We start from the raw sequence: 14,773 nt of genomic DNA, 5'->3' as shown, positions 1-14,773 counted from the left end.
CAGCAAAGAGCAACGGCGCCATTGACACCAGCCGAGCCCCGTTGCAATGGCTTAGCTAGGTAAGTAGACTATAAATTCCATATACATATACCGCTTGCTTCATGGGCAAAGGTATATCTACGTGCATTTATATATGGATGCTTACGTACACGTCCTAATATATTAATATGGTGATGATAATTAAGACCAATTAATTAATCTACCTCTGGATTCTTTACAGTATACAACTTTCACCCATTCAATCTGGCTCAATTTCAACACTGGCACCTACTAAGTACTCCCTCCCTTTCATATTATAAGACTTTCTAGCATTGTCCACATTCATATATGTCTAGATTCATTAACATATATATATGAATGCGGGCAATGCTAAAAAGTTTTATAATATAAAACGGAGATAGTAACTAATTAGGAATTGGTGGAACAAAAGGAAGTGAGGGACTTCATATAGTCCTATGTCCCCACATGGAATGGCGTCAAAACCCTAGCTGCTGACAACCCCTCCCTTCCTCCTCCTCTGCTCCATGCTGCTAGAGTGAGCGGCTGGAAGCTAGACATTAGTAGCGGTGCGAACACCTATTTCTTCCATTTCCTTGCGAGGTGCACCTAGATCTGATACGAGAGATAGGGACCGCGCATGAGCGATGGTGGCGACTGAACCGGTGCCACGATGAGGTGTGGTGCGGTAGTATGGAGCAACGATGAGGCATGTGGTGATGTGGAGGTGCGGTGAGGCGTGAGCAACGAGGTGCGGCCCAGTGAGGGCCAACGTGGTATGGCATGGTAGGATCTTTTGAATGAATCTTTTGAACACCTAGAGCTAATGGACATATTAGTTTCTTGGCTTGATATGTGTTGGTCGGCAACAAGTTTGGCTTAAGAAGCATATCTCTCAACAAATCCATCAAATCGTTGAAGCTAATTAATGTCAGACCATCCATGTATGGTCTTCAATCTGAGAAGTTCAAGCACAGAGCGCAACACGCCAACATCGTAGAGTCACTGTCACATCCTTTTGATTCGTCGTAAAGAAGGTCCTTCGTTGCCTTTTCTAATGCTTCCCAATTGTCCAAGCCTCGTTTTGTACCAGTTAGGACCTCTGGTTCAACGTGCCGCAACATATCCTCTAGATAAAAATCAATATTTGCATCATCTATACCATAACAACCAAATTCCAGGATAGTTCCCTGGGACATATCTTCGATTATAAAATTTTCTCCCGATCAAAGAAAAAAAATCAACCTCTTCATTACGAACGGTGACTTCCCCGTGACAAGTCCATACCTTGTGGTCATCCTTAAATTCACGCTCTACAATGTGGCCAAAAATATCCTTTGGGTCTAGCAGCATCTTTTCGTTCTTCCAATCAAAGCATGGACAAAAATGTTCCTCCTATTCTCCCTCAAAGCATGTGTCTTTGCCTAATCAACAAATTTGGATGCTTCCTTCAAGCACGCCGGATGAGTTCTTTTTGTGTCATACATCCATGCCCGATCCATCTCCTAAAAAACATCTTCCATGAGTCGAATTGTACTATATTTAATCATATGAAAAAACGATACAACTTAAACAGACATTATATTACTCTTCATGCTCTAGTGATTCAAATAACATTAATATAAAAAAATAAAAAATTACCTATAATTACTACATTTGCAAAATTAGTATATTCATCGCATTCCACTAAAAAATTGAAATAAATTGAGGAAACTAAACAAAGAGTATATTCGTCGTGTACCACTAAAAAATTTTGAAATAAATGAAGGAACCTAAGAAAAGAGTAAATTAAAGTACTATGCGCTACTCCCTCCGTCCCAAAAAAATAAAAAGTAACCTTACAAATCTAGACGGAGGGTTGTCCAGATTCGTTATGACCCCTCCTAGGTTACCTTTTTTTTTTGGGACGGAGGGAGTACTAAATACTATTCAAATTTATACATGCAAACAATATATTTAATCAACAAAAAAATGTCCATTTCCAAAAATGTAAAAATTCTTCGCTTTTATCCCATGAATTTTGAAATAAATAAAGGCAAACCTAACAAAGAATCCATTAAAAAGGCATGGACTACTAAATGCTTTTAAAAACATGCCATGCAAACAATATATGTTAGCTAAAAAACACTAAAAGTGCTTACACTACTCCATTTAAAACATGCAATTTTCATTGCATTGCACCGATAAAAATTGAAATCAACGGAAGCAAATGAAGGAGGACAGTAAGCATGTCATCTTTTATATAGATTCCAAGAAAAGATTTGAGGTTGAAAACCTTTCCCCTAATTTGTGTCAGGTTTAGGAGAGAAAAAATGCCGGCTGAATGGGGCAGGGTCGGGCTGGGGCTATATAGCCCATGCATTATCGCGTGCGGTCGGGTTACGCAGCCCGCACGGAATAATCCATTATCCCGTGAGGGTGTCTTAAGCCGACCACACGGGATAATTGTGCCCGCACGGGATAATCCATTATTCCGTGCGGGCGATGACCCGGCCCAGTCATCCGGTAATTTTTTCAGGAGGCGCCACTTACGGCCCGCCTGGAATCTACCGGGCTGGCGTACAGAAAAATCTTTTCGGTACTAGTGGGTACAACAGTCGTCCATGGTTTTTAGAAGTTCATGTTTTTTAAAAAAAAAAAAGAAAAGCTTTCCTAAAAGTCGATTCAAGTTTGTAAAATAGAGTTCAGTTTTCCCTAGAATTCTCTATATACATATATGTCGCTTTTCTTTATTATTTCAGATGTCGCTTGATGTCTGAAATGAAAGGGACGACCCGATAACCACTCTACTAAAATTTATGTCAATCAGTTGCATTGGCTGACTTTCTATTTCCACAGAAATCTCATAAAACTAGCCACCATCATAATTTGCACACAGTTTGTCATACATTGGGCCCCTATAGACATAATCTATAGTAGAACAATGAAAGCATATGAAATCATATCCAGTATTTTCTTCCGAGTTAAACTTAGCTAGAGTTGAGACATATCATTTCTTTTACAGGTCAATGTCTAATGGACCTATGTAATCCATAACCAAGGTTCTCTAAAACGTGGTAAACTAATTAAAGAAGCTTATACCGTACATATGAACTAATTAAGTTCATATGGTCAACCCAACTGTCAGAGCTTATACCGTACATGGCCTTGAAAGAGACGTGACCAAGCAATCCAACAAGAGCAAGATTTAGACGCCCAAGACACACTTGGAGTATTAGGGGTTTTTAAGAAGGGAAAATGAAAAAAAAAAAAAAAAGGCCTACTCATCCAAAAGAAGCCCAAAATAAAAAGGCTTACTATCCGTCCCACTATTCCTATCCCCGCTTTTCAGGCCCATTGGCCCAATAAAAGGAGCCGCGGCAGGAGACGCCGAGACGGGACGGGAACGTGAGACCGACGCGCCGGCGCCGTCGCCGGTTGCCCTGCCCCGCCGCCCGTCGCCCCATCGCGCCGTCGCGGTCTCGCGTCGTGTCGCTGCCGCAGCCCGCCGTCCCCGGGTCCCCGGTCAGGTCCTCCTCGCACGCGCCACCCCGGCGCCGGCAGCGCGGCAGCACAGCAGCAGCAGGCAGGCAGCCAGGCTTCCACCGGCCACGCGCCAGCGACGCCGCCCGGCCGTCTGAGTCCGACGAAGGTAAGTCTTCCCTAGCTCCCTTCATCCCCTGCCCTGCGCCCCTGCTGCACGTACTCCGTAGATGTCATGTCTAGATGGTTAAGCGGTAGGAACATTTTGGATTAGGAATATAGGATACATCATAGTTTTTTTTTAACGACTCGCACGAGAAGCTCTATTGATAGAGCAGGAAAAAATTACAAGATTACAACCCTGAAGGGTCGTAACCAGGAAAAAAAATATACCACCACCCACACGGCGATATCGCCAACACACTAGCCTAGGAGAAGGCTAACACCGGACCGGCCGCCGCTAAGCGTGACCGACCGCCACTAGACAAACAAAGGGACACAGACGAGATCGCCCCCTAGGGGATGCCAAAACGACATCTTCAAGAAGAGAAACGACGAAAAAACCGCCACCGTCGTCCGTCAGGACTCAAAAGAGCCAAGACTGGGCTTTCGCCCAGCAACCACCCTTGAGGGGTGAGACAGCACAACAACGCCCTCAGGAGGGGGGATAACCATCGTTGTCGGTCCGACCAAGGCCGAACTGGGTTTTCACCCGCCGCTTACCACCTGCGAATCCACGGCTGACGCACCGATGCTCCAACACCACACAAGCTTTGCCGACATGTGGGACCCCTGCACCAGCGTCCCCCGCCGGCCAGCCTTCGCGCGTCGAAGACCGCACCACACCCACCAGCAGCTCCTCCTCACACCTAGGTCGCCTCCTCCACCGCCGGCCGCGCCACTCTGCGCCGGCCTCCTCTACCGGACGCGTCTCTCGTGCCAATCCAGCCTCCCTCCATCGGTCGCGCCTCCCGCGCCAAGCCGGCCTCCATCTCTGCCACCCACGCCTCTCGCGCCGAACCGGCCTCCGCTGCCATCGGCTGCGCTTCTCTGCACCAAGCCGGTCTCCGACCCCTCCACTAAATGATGCCGCATCGGCCAGATGTAGTCGTCTCCCATGCCCTTGGCTAGCTGTCCGAGGCCGCCATGCCTCCGGTGACCGCAGACACGGTCACCACCACCGCAGTCGCTGCTGCCGAACGCCCAGCCACCTCGCCGTCGCCATCCTCACCTCGCACCCGACTCCTTCCCCGCCTCCACTTGTTGTGTCACCAACGACCCGCATCTGTCGACGTTGCCACCGCCTTCATGGCCACGGCCGCTGTCGCCGCTGCCACCGACGCCAGCCTCCGTCTCCGCAAACCACTGCACCGTCCACATCCGCCGATGTCGCCGCCGCCTCCACAGTCACGGCCGCCGCAAGCCGGCCGCCGTCACCGCTGCCACTGTCACCGGTCGCCGACACCAGCCACTGCCATCGCACACCGCCGCCACCGGCCCGACACAGCCGCCATGCCCTCTGCCGCCGTCGCCAACCAACGCCGCCACCAACCGCCGTGACCACCACCAGCCACCGGCCGCCAAGCACTAGGAGCTCCCGCTCCAGATCCGCCCACGGGGGCCTGGATCCGCCCACGGGGGGGGGGGGGGCGGAACCGCCTCCAGCGCGCCTAGATCCGGTCCGCCGTTGCCAGCCTTGCCGCCATCTCCATCCCCGCCGCCGACGGCCCATCTCCGGCGCCATCGTCACCCCCGCCGCCAGCCGCCACCCCGCCAGATCTGGCCGGAGCGGCGCGGATCTAGCGGGCACCGCCGCCGCCACCTCAGTCGCTCGAGTCCCGCCGATGCCCCACCGTGCTCCTCGAGAGAGGAAAAGGAGGCCCCGCCGCCGCTGTCCTTGTCGCCGCGCGGCTTTGCCGGCAGCTGCTCGGGCAGTGGCGAGGCGGAAGGGAGGAGGAGGAAGCGGGCTGGCGGCGCGTGGTGTCGCCGCTCGTGTCGCCTGGGGCGAGCGACGCGGGCGGAAGTAGCCTGTTTGACAGTGGATACTTCATAGTTGAATCCATCAATTCAGGATGGTTCATTTGATTTAGGATTTAGGATTAAGTTCATTTGAATCCAGGAATGTTTCATGGTTGAATATAGTATATTGTTGTTTTGTAGGTTTGAAAGATGAAGAGAAAAAATGCTCCCACGGTTAATTTAAAGGCTTTTTTGGAAATTTGATAATCTAATATGCTTAACGCATTCAATGTATGGTCAATTCTATCAATCTAGACTTTATGAAATCGTGTTTATACCGTTATATATTATACAACTATTATTAGACTTTGGGTTGAAACAAAATATCTCTTCAAATTTTGAATACCCAAGTTGAAAATCCTGGGCCCGCTGTGTTCGTTGGTAGTTGTGATTCGTGGCAGTCTCGGGTTGATGCTAGTGAGCGGCTGGGGGTTTGTGCTTGGATTCTGGGACAATTTTCGTTGTGTGGAGGTGCTGATTTGGTTGGTTTGAAGGGAAATAATAATATTAATTGAATGCAGATTAGGTGTTGATATATGCTAAATTTGACATGTCTGCTGCCTATAAATCACCTGCTTCCTTTTGCAATCTTAGGCAGAGTACTTATCTAGCTCCTCCTAACTTTCCCACCTTTTCTTCATCCTAATTATATCTACCTACTCTTCATAAGGAAATAGAGATATTTCCCACTCAGTAAATGTGGATTACCTCGCCCTGTGCATTTTTTGTCAAAGAAGACCATCGTGGTTCATGTCTGATTTTGGTTTTCATTTTATTTGAAATGCTATGTAGTACCTGTTCTAGCATTTTCGCCTTCTCCTTCGCCTTCCGCCGCCGCCGAGGGATATGAGGAAGGAGAGAGCGGCAGAGGTTAGGTTTTAGTAAGGAGATCAAGCCCAATTAACATATAGGCCTTTTGGTCCACTAAGTAGATGCGGCCCATTAAATAGGCCGGGCCCACCTGGGCTATTCTTAACTAGGTCCAACCCCATGCAGCGACGAGCTCTTTCCTCTTCCGCCCTTTCGCCGGCGGCGCGGTTCCAGCAAAGCTCAGCCGCGTGCTCCCGCGACCAAGGAGGCCATGGAATACTGAGAGGATCAGAGGAGGTGAGGACCCTGGACCGTCGGAGGGCGGAAGTGGAGAATCTTAGGAGGATAATCCTCGCAAATACTGAGGGGCAGCCATGGAGGAGGAGGTGGAATTGCCTCTCCCCACGGAGAAGCTCGCCGTGGATCCAGGCAGGTAGCGAGATCTGATCCTGGCTTGTTGTTGATTGCTTTGATGGGCAGTCTCGTGCTGCCATGTATCTATATTGATTTCTATCTCGATGATGTGGTAGGGAGGGAGGAGAGCAAGGTGTGGCTGTGCTCGTGGCCACCGGGAGCGTCAATCCTCCCACCTACATGCATCTGCGCATGTTTGGTAAGCCTCTCTTCTTTTTCTTTTTTTTTTTATGCCTACAAGCTTGTGTTGCCCATGAACAGCTTGATAATTACAGCAAGAAAGTTTTTTTTTTTGTCTGATGTGTTCCGTTTAGAAATGGCAAAGGATGAGTTGCAGCAGCGAGGGTATTGTGTATTGGGTGGTTACATGTCTCCAGTGAACGACGCTTACAAGAAGGAGGTGATATGTGGGATTGGGAAATTTTATGAAGTAGGAAAGTATATCACCACTGTTCTCTTGACTGGGTTTAAAATTTGGAACGGATTAGGATCTCTTATCTGCAGCCCACCGAATTCGCTTATGCGAACTAGCATGTGAAAGCTCACCTTTTGTGATGGTTGATCGATGGGAGGTAACTTTGTTTCATTCAGCTTATATGTCCTGGTGGACTCTAGCATTTCGTGTACAAAATGCTGTGTCCCCTTTGTGCAGGCAATGCAGAAAAGTTACCAACGCACCTTGACTGTTCTCTCAAGAATTCGGAACGCTTTGTGCAAGGATGGTTTAGCTGATGGAGGTATCTAGCAACCAATTTCGTTCGAAGATAGCAAGTCCTGTTTCAACATACCGTTGGATAATGTGAACCAGTGCATCCTAATATAATCAATTATGACACAGGTAGTCTCAAGGTAATGCTTTTATGCGGTTCTGACCTGCTCGAATCATTCAGCACCCCAGGAGTGTGGATTCCTGATCAGGTATATATAAATATTGAACTCTGGGGTCAATATATAAAACTGATGTGCCCATTTTGCATAGTCTTGATGTTATGTCTAGTTTATGTATGATTTGTCTTCACAGAAGAGCTTGCTTTGATGACACCCCTTTCTGTTTCTAGATCAGGACCATATGTAAGGACTTTGGTGTTATTTGCATACGTAGAGAAGGAAAAGATGTTGAGAAAATAATATCCAGCAGCGAGACACTGAGCGAATGCAGGGTAATAATGACTAGCTTATGGAGTTTACTACTACAGTAGATTAGTCTTCTTTTCTGATGTCATTTGCATCATCCCTTTTATGGAATCATTTTCAGGACAATATCATTTCAGTTGATGAGATCGTTCCAAACCAAATAAGTTCGTCCAGAGTAAGGTATTGTTCTTTCCTACATTTGTTTGAAGTTTATCATGCTCCATTATTGTATTCCCAACATCCTCTATTAGATACTGACATGCGAGTCCTGCATTTATGCACAAATCGAATTACAGAGAATGCATAAAAAGATGCCTATCAATAAAGTATCTAATCTGTGATGAAGTCATCCAATATATTGGAGAACACAAACTCTACAAGGAAGCTGGTGGCACTAATACAAGATAACTGCCGTTGCATTTGGTGGTGTGTGCATTGGTGCATTGACTGTCCTAGCTGATTTCATGGGTGCGATTGGTTCAGGAACTGGTATTCTGCTTGCTGCTACCATCATCTACCAGCTGTACTTCGAGACATTCGACAAAGAGAGGGCAACGAAGCTTGGTTTCTTTGGTTTTTGATATTATTGCCGGATTTGAATTTTGGCGGTCTAATATCTTACATTGTATTTGTATTTGTATGTACGAAGAGCACTAGTTTTTTTTCCCCCCGATGTTGGATGTTATATACTACCTCCGTTTCGAAATGTTTGATGCCGTTGACTTTTTAGCAAATGTTTGACCGTATGTCTTATTCAAAAAATTTAAGCAATTATTAATTTTTTTTCCTATCATTTAATTCATTGTTAAATATAGACATATAAGACGAACGGTCAAACATGTGCTAAAAAGTCAACGGTGTCAAACACATCTTCCCTTCGTTACATTGTCTTAAGCATTTTAAGCTATGGCAAAGATGTTAGATGTACGCCCTGGTTTAACTCAGGAAGCGTGTAAGCATGATGCGTTGCTTGTTAAAAGTAGGACATTAATCGTGTCGATTGGGGTGATACGCTAATTAAAGCGGTTATGAGCACGTTGCTGCATACTCCATGTGTTGTCTGGAGAAGTAACCTTTTCAGATAATGAAGATGCATTAGCTATCAGTTCATTTGCAGCAGCATACAGGTTAGTACCATTTAACATCACAAGAAATAGCACGCAAATCATTTCGAATGATAACTAAGATTACTACGCTGAAGGAAGTTCATCTCGGAAAAGCTCAAGTAGAATACGCAGAACATAATTCTCAGACCTGAAAATTTTCTAGCCTCTAGTTTCTACCCTGAAGTCTTGAGCTACAAAGAGACATCAGGCGAGCTGTGGCTGCAATGCAGCATTCAGTTTTTTCCAAGCTACCACTCATACGGAGCAAGAAACGCTCAGTTTATCCTTGCCGCGTGAGGTGACGTTCTTGGCTACCTCGACGATCTCTTCCATTTGGCTGTCAACCACCTCATTCAGCTGCTGCTCCTGCGTCTTGAGATCCTCAGGCTGCTGCTCAACAGTTTGGTCATCTGCATCCCCACCGTCCTGTGTCCAGTACACAGCAAAGCATGTCTCCTCGTCGAAATTGCTCGGCATTTGGACGAGCCGCTTCCCGTTGGGGCCAGTGGAAGTGCCAAGTATCTCGCCTTTGATGCGGTCGTAGATGCAGGCCCTGAAGTTGTCCATGCTCTTGCGGTCCTCAGCGTCAAGGTTTAGGTAGATCAGAATCTCCCAGCACCGGAGGAATTGCTTCTTGTTGATCTTCAGCTTCTGTCGGACCGTCTCAGCCAGGTCGGAAGGTGGAACCATTTTCAAGCTGCTGGTCCTTTTCGAAAGGTTGGTTTCCTTCAGAGATGAGACCATAGAACAGAGCGCTGGCTTGATTGGATCGAAGGTGAGAAGGCGGAGACAGTCAATGGATGAACGTATGTACTGAAGGTAATCGGAAGGATCTTCTATGGTCACATCGTATATGTTCTCAGACTCAGAAATAGAATTGATCGTCTCAAGAAGACGAAGTCCATGGCCTTCACCTTGATAAGGTGGCAAGACCAGTATCTGATAAAAGGCAAAGAAGATCATGTAAGCAGAGTAATCAAACATCTGAATAATGGAACCCACAGATAAATCAAGTAAAACAAGAAGGCGTACCTGGCTGATCCGCAGGCGAGTGCTCTCAGGGTAGTGATAAAAATGATGAACAGCTGCAAACCCTAGCACTAGAAAGTTTGAGCTGGATGATGCCTGTGCTGACTTCTTTACTACCAGGAGCATTTCCCATCCATGCTCAGTTATATCTATAGGCGTCGAACCTAAAATGTAATGCTATTAGAAGAAAGAACTTCCAAATAAATCAGACGATTGTTCTTCAGAACCTTCACTTACCTTCAACCAAAAGCAGAATAAGTGGCACCAGACGACAATAAAGAAAAGCAGCAGCACCTTGTAGTTCAACTCGAACAATCTGGGAACAGAAATGCAAATCAATCTGAGGATTTGGAACCACAAAGGAATAGGTTCATATCATCAACATAAAAGGATGGCAGCAAGTTAAAAGTGGACTGGAATGGAAGTCACGGATCTAAACCACCAAAATGTCCAAAATTTGAAGTTAAAGCATCCACACTTCCGCAGTAACATTACTTAAACTCAACAAGGCTTTACAAGCACTAATTGAATAAGAAATTTGTACCCTAGTCTGATAAATGGTAAAAATAGGTCCCAATTTGGGGTGCTGGATTGAACTCTTCTTCATGCTTCATGCGTTCAAAACAGCACTTAATAGGGAAACATTTTGTGTCAAAATTAATTTAACATGCTAAAAATCACAACACACAAGCATCACAAATCAATAAAGTCAAATGGAATACCTCAACTGCTGAATCTTCATCAATTGAAGCACCATATTTAATGACATTGCCATCTGTCACCACATTGCTGTAGCGGTAAGGAAAACAGTTTAGCCCTGCAATCCTACTTCCTGAAGCAACAAAGAGATAAAGTTGCTGGGTGTTATTACTATTAGAAGTACCTGAGATATTCACATTCCTTTGAAAATGTCTTCAGAAATTCATCTTTTTCTACCAAGTTTTCCCCAAAAATATTCTGTCAAAGAGAATAACTGAAGCTTAGAAAGTTATGCATGCAATAATTTCATGTAGAAGACATTATAAACAGCATATATTACCTGAAGAACAGGCTTGAGATTTGTGATTCCTTTTCCTCCCTAGAGAAATTAGTTATTTGGTAGTCAGTAGCTTGAGGAAACAAGTAAACATTATATCTACTGTTTCTTATGAATAAAAGTCAACAAAATTTCAAATTCAGGATTACATCATTAGAGAACAAAAATGGCCAATCTTTGGAAAAAAGAAAACCAAAAACAGCCAGTGTATTCAAAGATGAGGAAATGTATCAGCAGCAGATTAGAAATGGATTGCTTGGAGGGAACATACATATCAATATAACACAGGAGACCATGGCAAGATAAATAGACACTGACGATAAACAACTGAAGATTTTGCTTTTTTGACCGAAGACAACTGAAGAATTGAAGTCATCTTATGACTAGATTAAACTATGTGCAATGGGAAAAATATAATTTTTGGTGGAATCATGTAAAGAGCAATAATAATCTCAAGAAAATCTAAATCATATATCCCACAAGGATGCAACTTGGAATGAGTGTGCTAGATATATGCCTGTAAATTTGAAGTGTTCAACTGCCTGTAAATCTATATCCAGCGCTGAGAAATGATAAAAGCACCATTGTACCAAATATTGTTTTTAGATAAGATGAAAACAGTGTTTAAAGTCACCATAATAAAAAATGAAAATGCACAAGTTTATGCTTCAAATAAAATCTGTGATTCTGCAGCAGAAAACACTGCAGGAATTACCAGATAACATGATTGGCAGTGAAAACCATAAACAGCAATGGTAAAAGCTAGCAAAGTCAAGATTTAGGACAGATATCTGCTCTTATCAAAAGGTCACACTAAGTCAACATGTTCCCCAATAATATAATTAAGCAATGATTGTTTGCAAAAATAATAATAAACCAATACATGTATCTTTTTTATGGACCAGTACTCACATCAGATGTTTCCTCAAACGAGATATCAGCATATGCATGAAATGATATTGCACTGATCCACACATTGATCTGCACCAAAAGAAAATTATGGGGGAAAATCATAGAGAAATTCACATTGCAAGTAACAAAGGACGCTTGTTTCATTAACCTTCAAATTTTTGTAGCCATATATCTTGCCATCTTCACCAAAAAAATGATTTAGGTCAAATGGTTGAAGAGAAGTGCTATTTGCTGAGCCTGCCTCGTCAGGGTTTCTTGCTGTATCAAAAACCGAAGGAAGGTAGGTAACTAGTAAGAATCTGAGTAGCCCAAAATAATAGTAGGATAACAGATTTATAGAGTTCAATCAGTTCCCGAGAACATAAACTTCTTCTTCTTCTTTTATTTTTGCAATTAATTACATGCAAACAACCATGAAAAACTCATGATTTAAAGTAAAGACAATCTTTTTAGACCATCTAACTTATTTGTAGGCATGCCAATAAACAGGAACTTGGACAGACAAAGGGTAAGAAAATTAGAAAATAATTCTTAGTGCAAGTGATTTCAGATTCACATGGAAGGATGAGCAAGTTCAATACCAATAAACACTTTCATGCACTCGTTAGCCTCAACGCCAGCATCTGCAACACAAGGAAAGAACAAAAGGTAATATGTAAGTTAAATAATTTATATATCCAAAAGAATTGGTGCTAGACAGAGCAAAAGTATACAGAGAAAAAGGGCATAAATAATGCACTTATAAACAAATATACATCTAATTGACTAAATGTGTAGCTTGCAAAGCAATGTTCATAGGATGAATGCAGCTCAAAAAGTGACTCACAATGGTTGTTCGTATATTAATCCTAAAATTTACTAGTTGGAACCATGTTGAGCTTCAAACAGCTTGCAAATTTGTCATCTAACAGGAGATGATAAACTATAAAGTTATCTCCCTGAAAGCAATGATATTTTAATCCCGTTCAACTATGCAAAACAAAAATAATCACTGTATCAAGGCCTGACTATGCAATAACAACTAAACCTGCGTTTCCACAAGTGATATGCTAAATTCAACTGTTCACTGCAGAAAAATCTAAATTAAGAACTCGAGTAACTCGATTCACTCCTTTCAACAAACACAAAACAAATTCCCAATTATTCCACTCTTCCGCTGCACACCGAAGGGGGGGAATTCATCTGAATCCCATCAAACACAGATCCCGGCAGTCGAAACACTTGAATCGAAAGCACCCCCCCCCCCCCAACCTCCGCTCCGCTCCACCAGCAGATCTCCACAAACACACCCCCGGGCCGAGAATCTCACGAAGAGCGCGCCGCACCACGATTGCCACCCCACCCGCGCCCAAAACACGAAGGAAATCCCGCGAATCGGGAGAGAAGAAAAAGGGAGCTGGGTGCCGTACCGATGCCGGAGAAGCCGACGCGGCGGCGCTTCTTGGGGTCGGCGGCGGCGTCGGTCCCCTTCTGCTTGAGCGCCATGGCTGGTGCGGAGGGGGAGAAGGAGGAGGAGGTGGTGGTGGTGGAGGCGCGCGGGAAGGGTTAGGGTTTGGGGGTTTTGAGGGGAAGAGGAGGCAGCAGAGGAGGCGGGAGAAGGGGGAAGGGGTGGCGGGAAAATGGGGAAATGCCGCGGGGACTAGTGAGTATCAACGATTTTCTTTTTTTCTTTTCGAGATGAAATACTCCGTACTACTTGTATGTGAAAAATTAGGACTAAAAAAAAACATAAAATTCGTGTTTGGGGCCTGGTTGATAGTTGTAATTTGGTTCTTAAAATAATATATGAATTTGTAGATTTGTATCTTGTTTTTGTGTCAAGACAGCGAGAGGTTTGCCTAATAGCGGTCATCCTATTATGTTTTGGTGTCGAGTAAATTTTAGATTGGATAGGTATTACTGCTATGTTTTCACTACGAACCATCCTCCAACTAATCTTTTTTTTTTTACTTTTAGACCACTCATTCTTACCTAATATTGAATGTTAGATGAGTTTTCTCCCAGCCACCACTATAGTCGTCCCCTCACCATGCTTCTCTAGCTATTGCTGCAGTCCCCACCTCTTTTGTCTCGTCCCTCTCCCCATCCTCCCTCCTTTCACCGCCGCTAACCACGTCGACATTGGATGCACCCACCGACGAACACCGTTAGAAAAACGATTTTTCCCAACATCACGATTTTATTTTTCCAGACGGACTATGAAATCACCGTTTGCAAAAAAAAAATAAAGATACCAAAAATCTAGTCTCGCATCCAAAAATCTATTTTCGCAAATGTGATCTTAATAGGTCCGCCTGAAAAAAAAGGGGCTATTTTCGCAGGCGGATCTCTTGAGACATCTGTAAGCAAAAAATGTAAGTGGCCTCATAAAATTGGGCCCCTCCACCCACGGCAGCTCAGTCCTCCAACACCCACCACTCCTTTGCCCCACCCCACTTTCTTCCCTCAGATCCGGTCCTCTCTCCCCACTCCCTTCCTTCCCTCTAGATCTGGCCGGAAGAGGGGTACTGACTGGCGGCGGTGACATACAGAGGAGACGGCGCCCCTCCCCTCCCCCCTAGATCCGTCCAGAAGAGCCGACGGCGACAGCGGAGGCGACTTCCATCCCCTCCCTCCCTCCCAGATTCGGCCGAAAAAGGGGAGCTGCCCGGCGACTGCGGTGGAGGCGGCGCCCTCGGCCGATGGCAGCGGAGGCAGCGCTCCCCTCCCCTCCTTCCCCTCCCAGATCCGGCCAAAGGAGGGAAGCCGCCCGGCAGCGGAGGCGGTGCTCCCCTCGGGTGATGGCGGCAGATGGAGGAGCTGGCGACAACAGCCACCATAGATGGCGCGAGCCCCCTTCCCTTCCTCCAAGATC

General features: G+C 45.2%; 2 protein-coding genes across 3 annotated transcripts; one reads left to right on the top strand and one right to left on the bottom strand.

Moving 5' to 3' along the window:
* Positions 1–6,491: 6,491 nt before the first annotated feature.
* Positions 6,492–8,476, top strand: LOC127784119 (nicotinamide/nicotinic acid mononucleotide adenylyltransferase-like). Of its 2 annotated transcripts, none has more exons than XM_052311311.1 (9): positions 6,492–6,721; positions 6,823–6,901; positions 7,017–7,102; positions 7,191–7,274; positions 7,355–7,439; positions 7,541–7,620; positions 7,761–7,862; positions 7,958–8,016; positions 8,133–8,476. In XM_052311311.1, exons 2-9 carry the CDS (start codon positions 6,883–6,885, stop codon positions 8,242–8,244), a joined length of 627 nt encoding a protein of 208 aa, XP_052167271.1. In that variant the 5' UTR covers positions 6,492–6,721; positions 6,823–6,882; the 3' UTR covers positions 8,245–8,476. The 2 variants fall into 2 exon arrangements, with proteins under 2 accessions (XP_052167271.1, XP_052167270.1); XM_052311310.1 differs by having other exon boundaries at positions 6,819–6,901.
* A 517-nt stretch (positions 8,477–8,993) lies between these two features.
* Positions 8,994–13,537, bottom strand: LOC127784115 (probable histone acetyltransferase type B catalytic subunit). Its single transcript, XM_052311307.1, has 10 exons — positions 13,329–13,537; positions 12,501–12,542; positions 12,068–12,177; positions 11,920–11,988; positions 11,011–11,049; positions 10,855–10,928; positions 10,694–10,760; positions 10,209–10,287; positions 9,975–10,135; positions 8,994–9,881 (listed from the first exon to the last, which is right to left on the bottom strand). The coding sequence occupies exons 1-10, from the start codon at positions 13,402–13,404 to the stop codon at positions 9,198–9,200; spliced, it is 1,401 nt and encodes a 466-aa protein (XP_052167267.1). The 5' UTR covers positions 13,405–13,537; the 3' UTR covers positions 8,994–9,197.
* Between the last annotated feature and the right edge of the window lie 1,236 nt (positions 13,538–14,773).

This window comes from Oryza glaberrima, chromosome 9, assembly GCF_000147395.1.
Source record: "Oryza glaberrima chromosome 9, OglaRS2, whole genome shotgun sequence".
Lineage (NCBI taxonomy): Eukaryota > Viridiplantae > Streptophyta > Magnoliopsida > Poales > Poaceae > Oryza > Oryza glaberrima.
The sequence above is the reverse complement of the archived record's forward strand: the minus strand, read 5'-3'. Positions and strand labels throughout refer to the sequence as shown.

What these genes read in the sequence shown, in the direction of transcription:
- LOC127784115 (XM_052311307.1), bottom strand. Translation starts at nt 13,404, where the DNA reads ATGGCGCTCAAGCAGAAGGGGACCGACGCCGCCGCCGACCCCAAGAAG. An exon ending in GTGCATGAAAGTGTTTATTG is followed by an intron (nt 12,178 to 12,500) that starts GTATTGAACTTG and finishes TTTTTGATACAG; the next exon opens with CAAGAAACCCTGACGAGGCA. An exon ending in AAGGAATGTGAATATCTCAG is followed by an intron (nt 10,761 to 10,854) that starts GTACTTCTAATA and finishes TTACCGCTACAG; the next exon opens with CAATGTGGTGACAGATGGCA.
- LOC127784119 (XM_052311310.1), top strand. Translation starts at nt 6,663, where the DNA reads ATGGAGGAGGAGGTGGAATTGCCTCTCCCCACGGAGAAGCTCGCCGTG. An exon ending in ACGACGCTTACAAGAAGGAG is followed by an intron (nt 7,103 to 7,190) that starts GTGATATGTGGG and finishes GGAACGGATTAG; the next exon opens with GATCTCTTATCTGCAGCCCA. An exon ending in ATAAGTTCGTCCAGAGTAAG is followed by an intron (nt 8,017 to 8,132) that starts GTATTGTTCTTT and finishes ATCGAATTACAG; the next exon opens with AGAATGCATAAAAAGATGCC.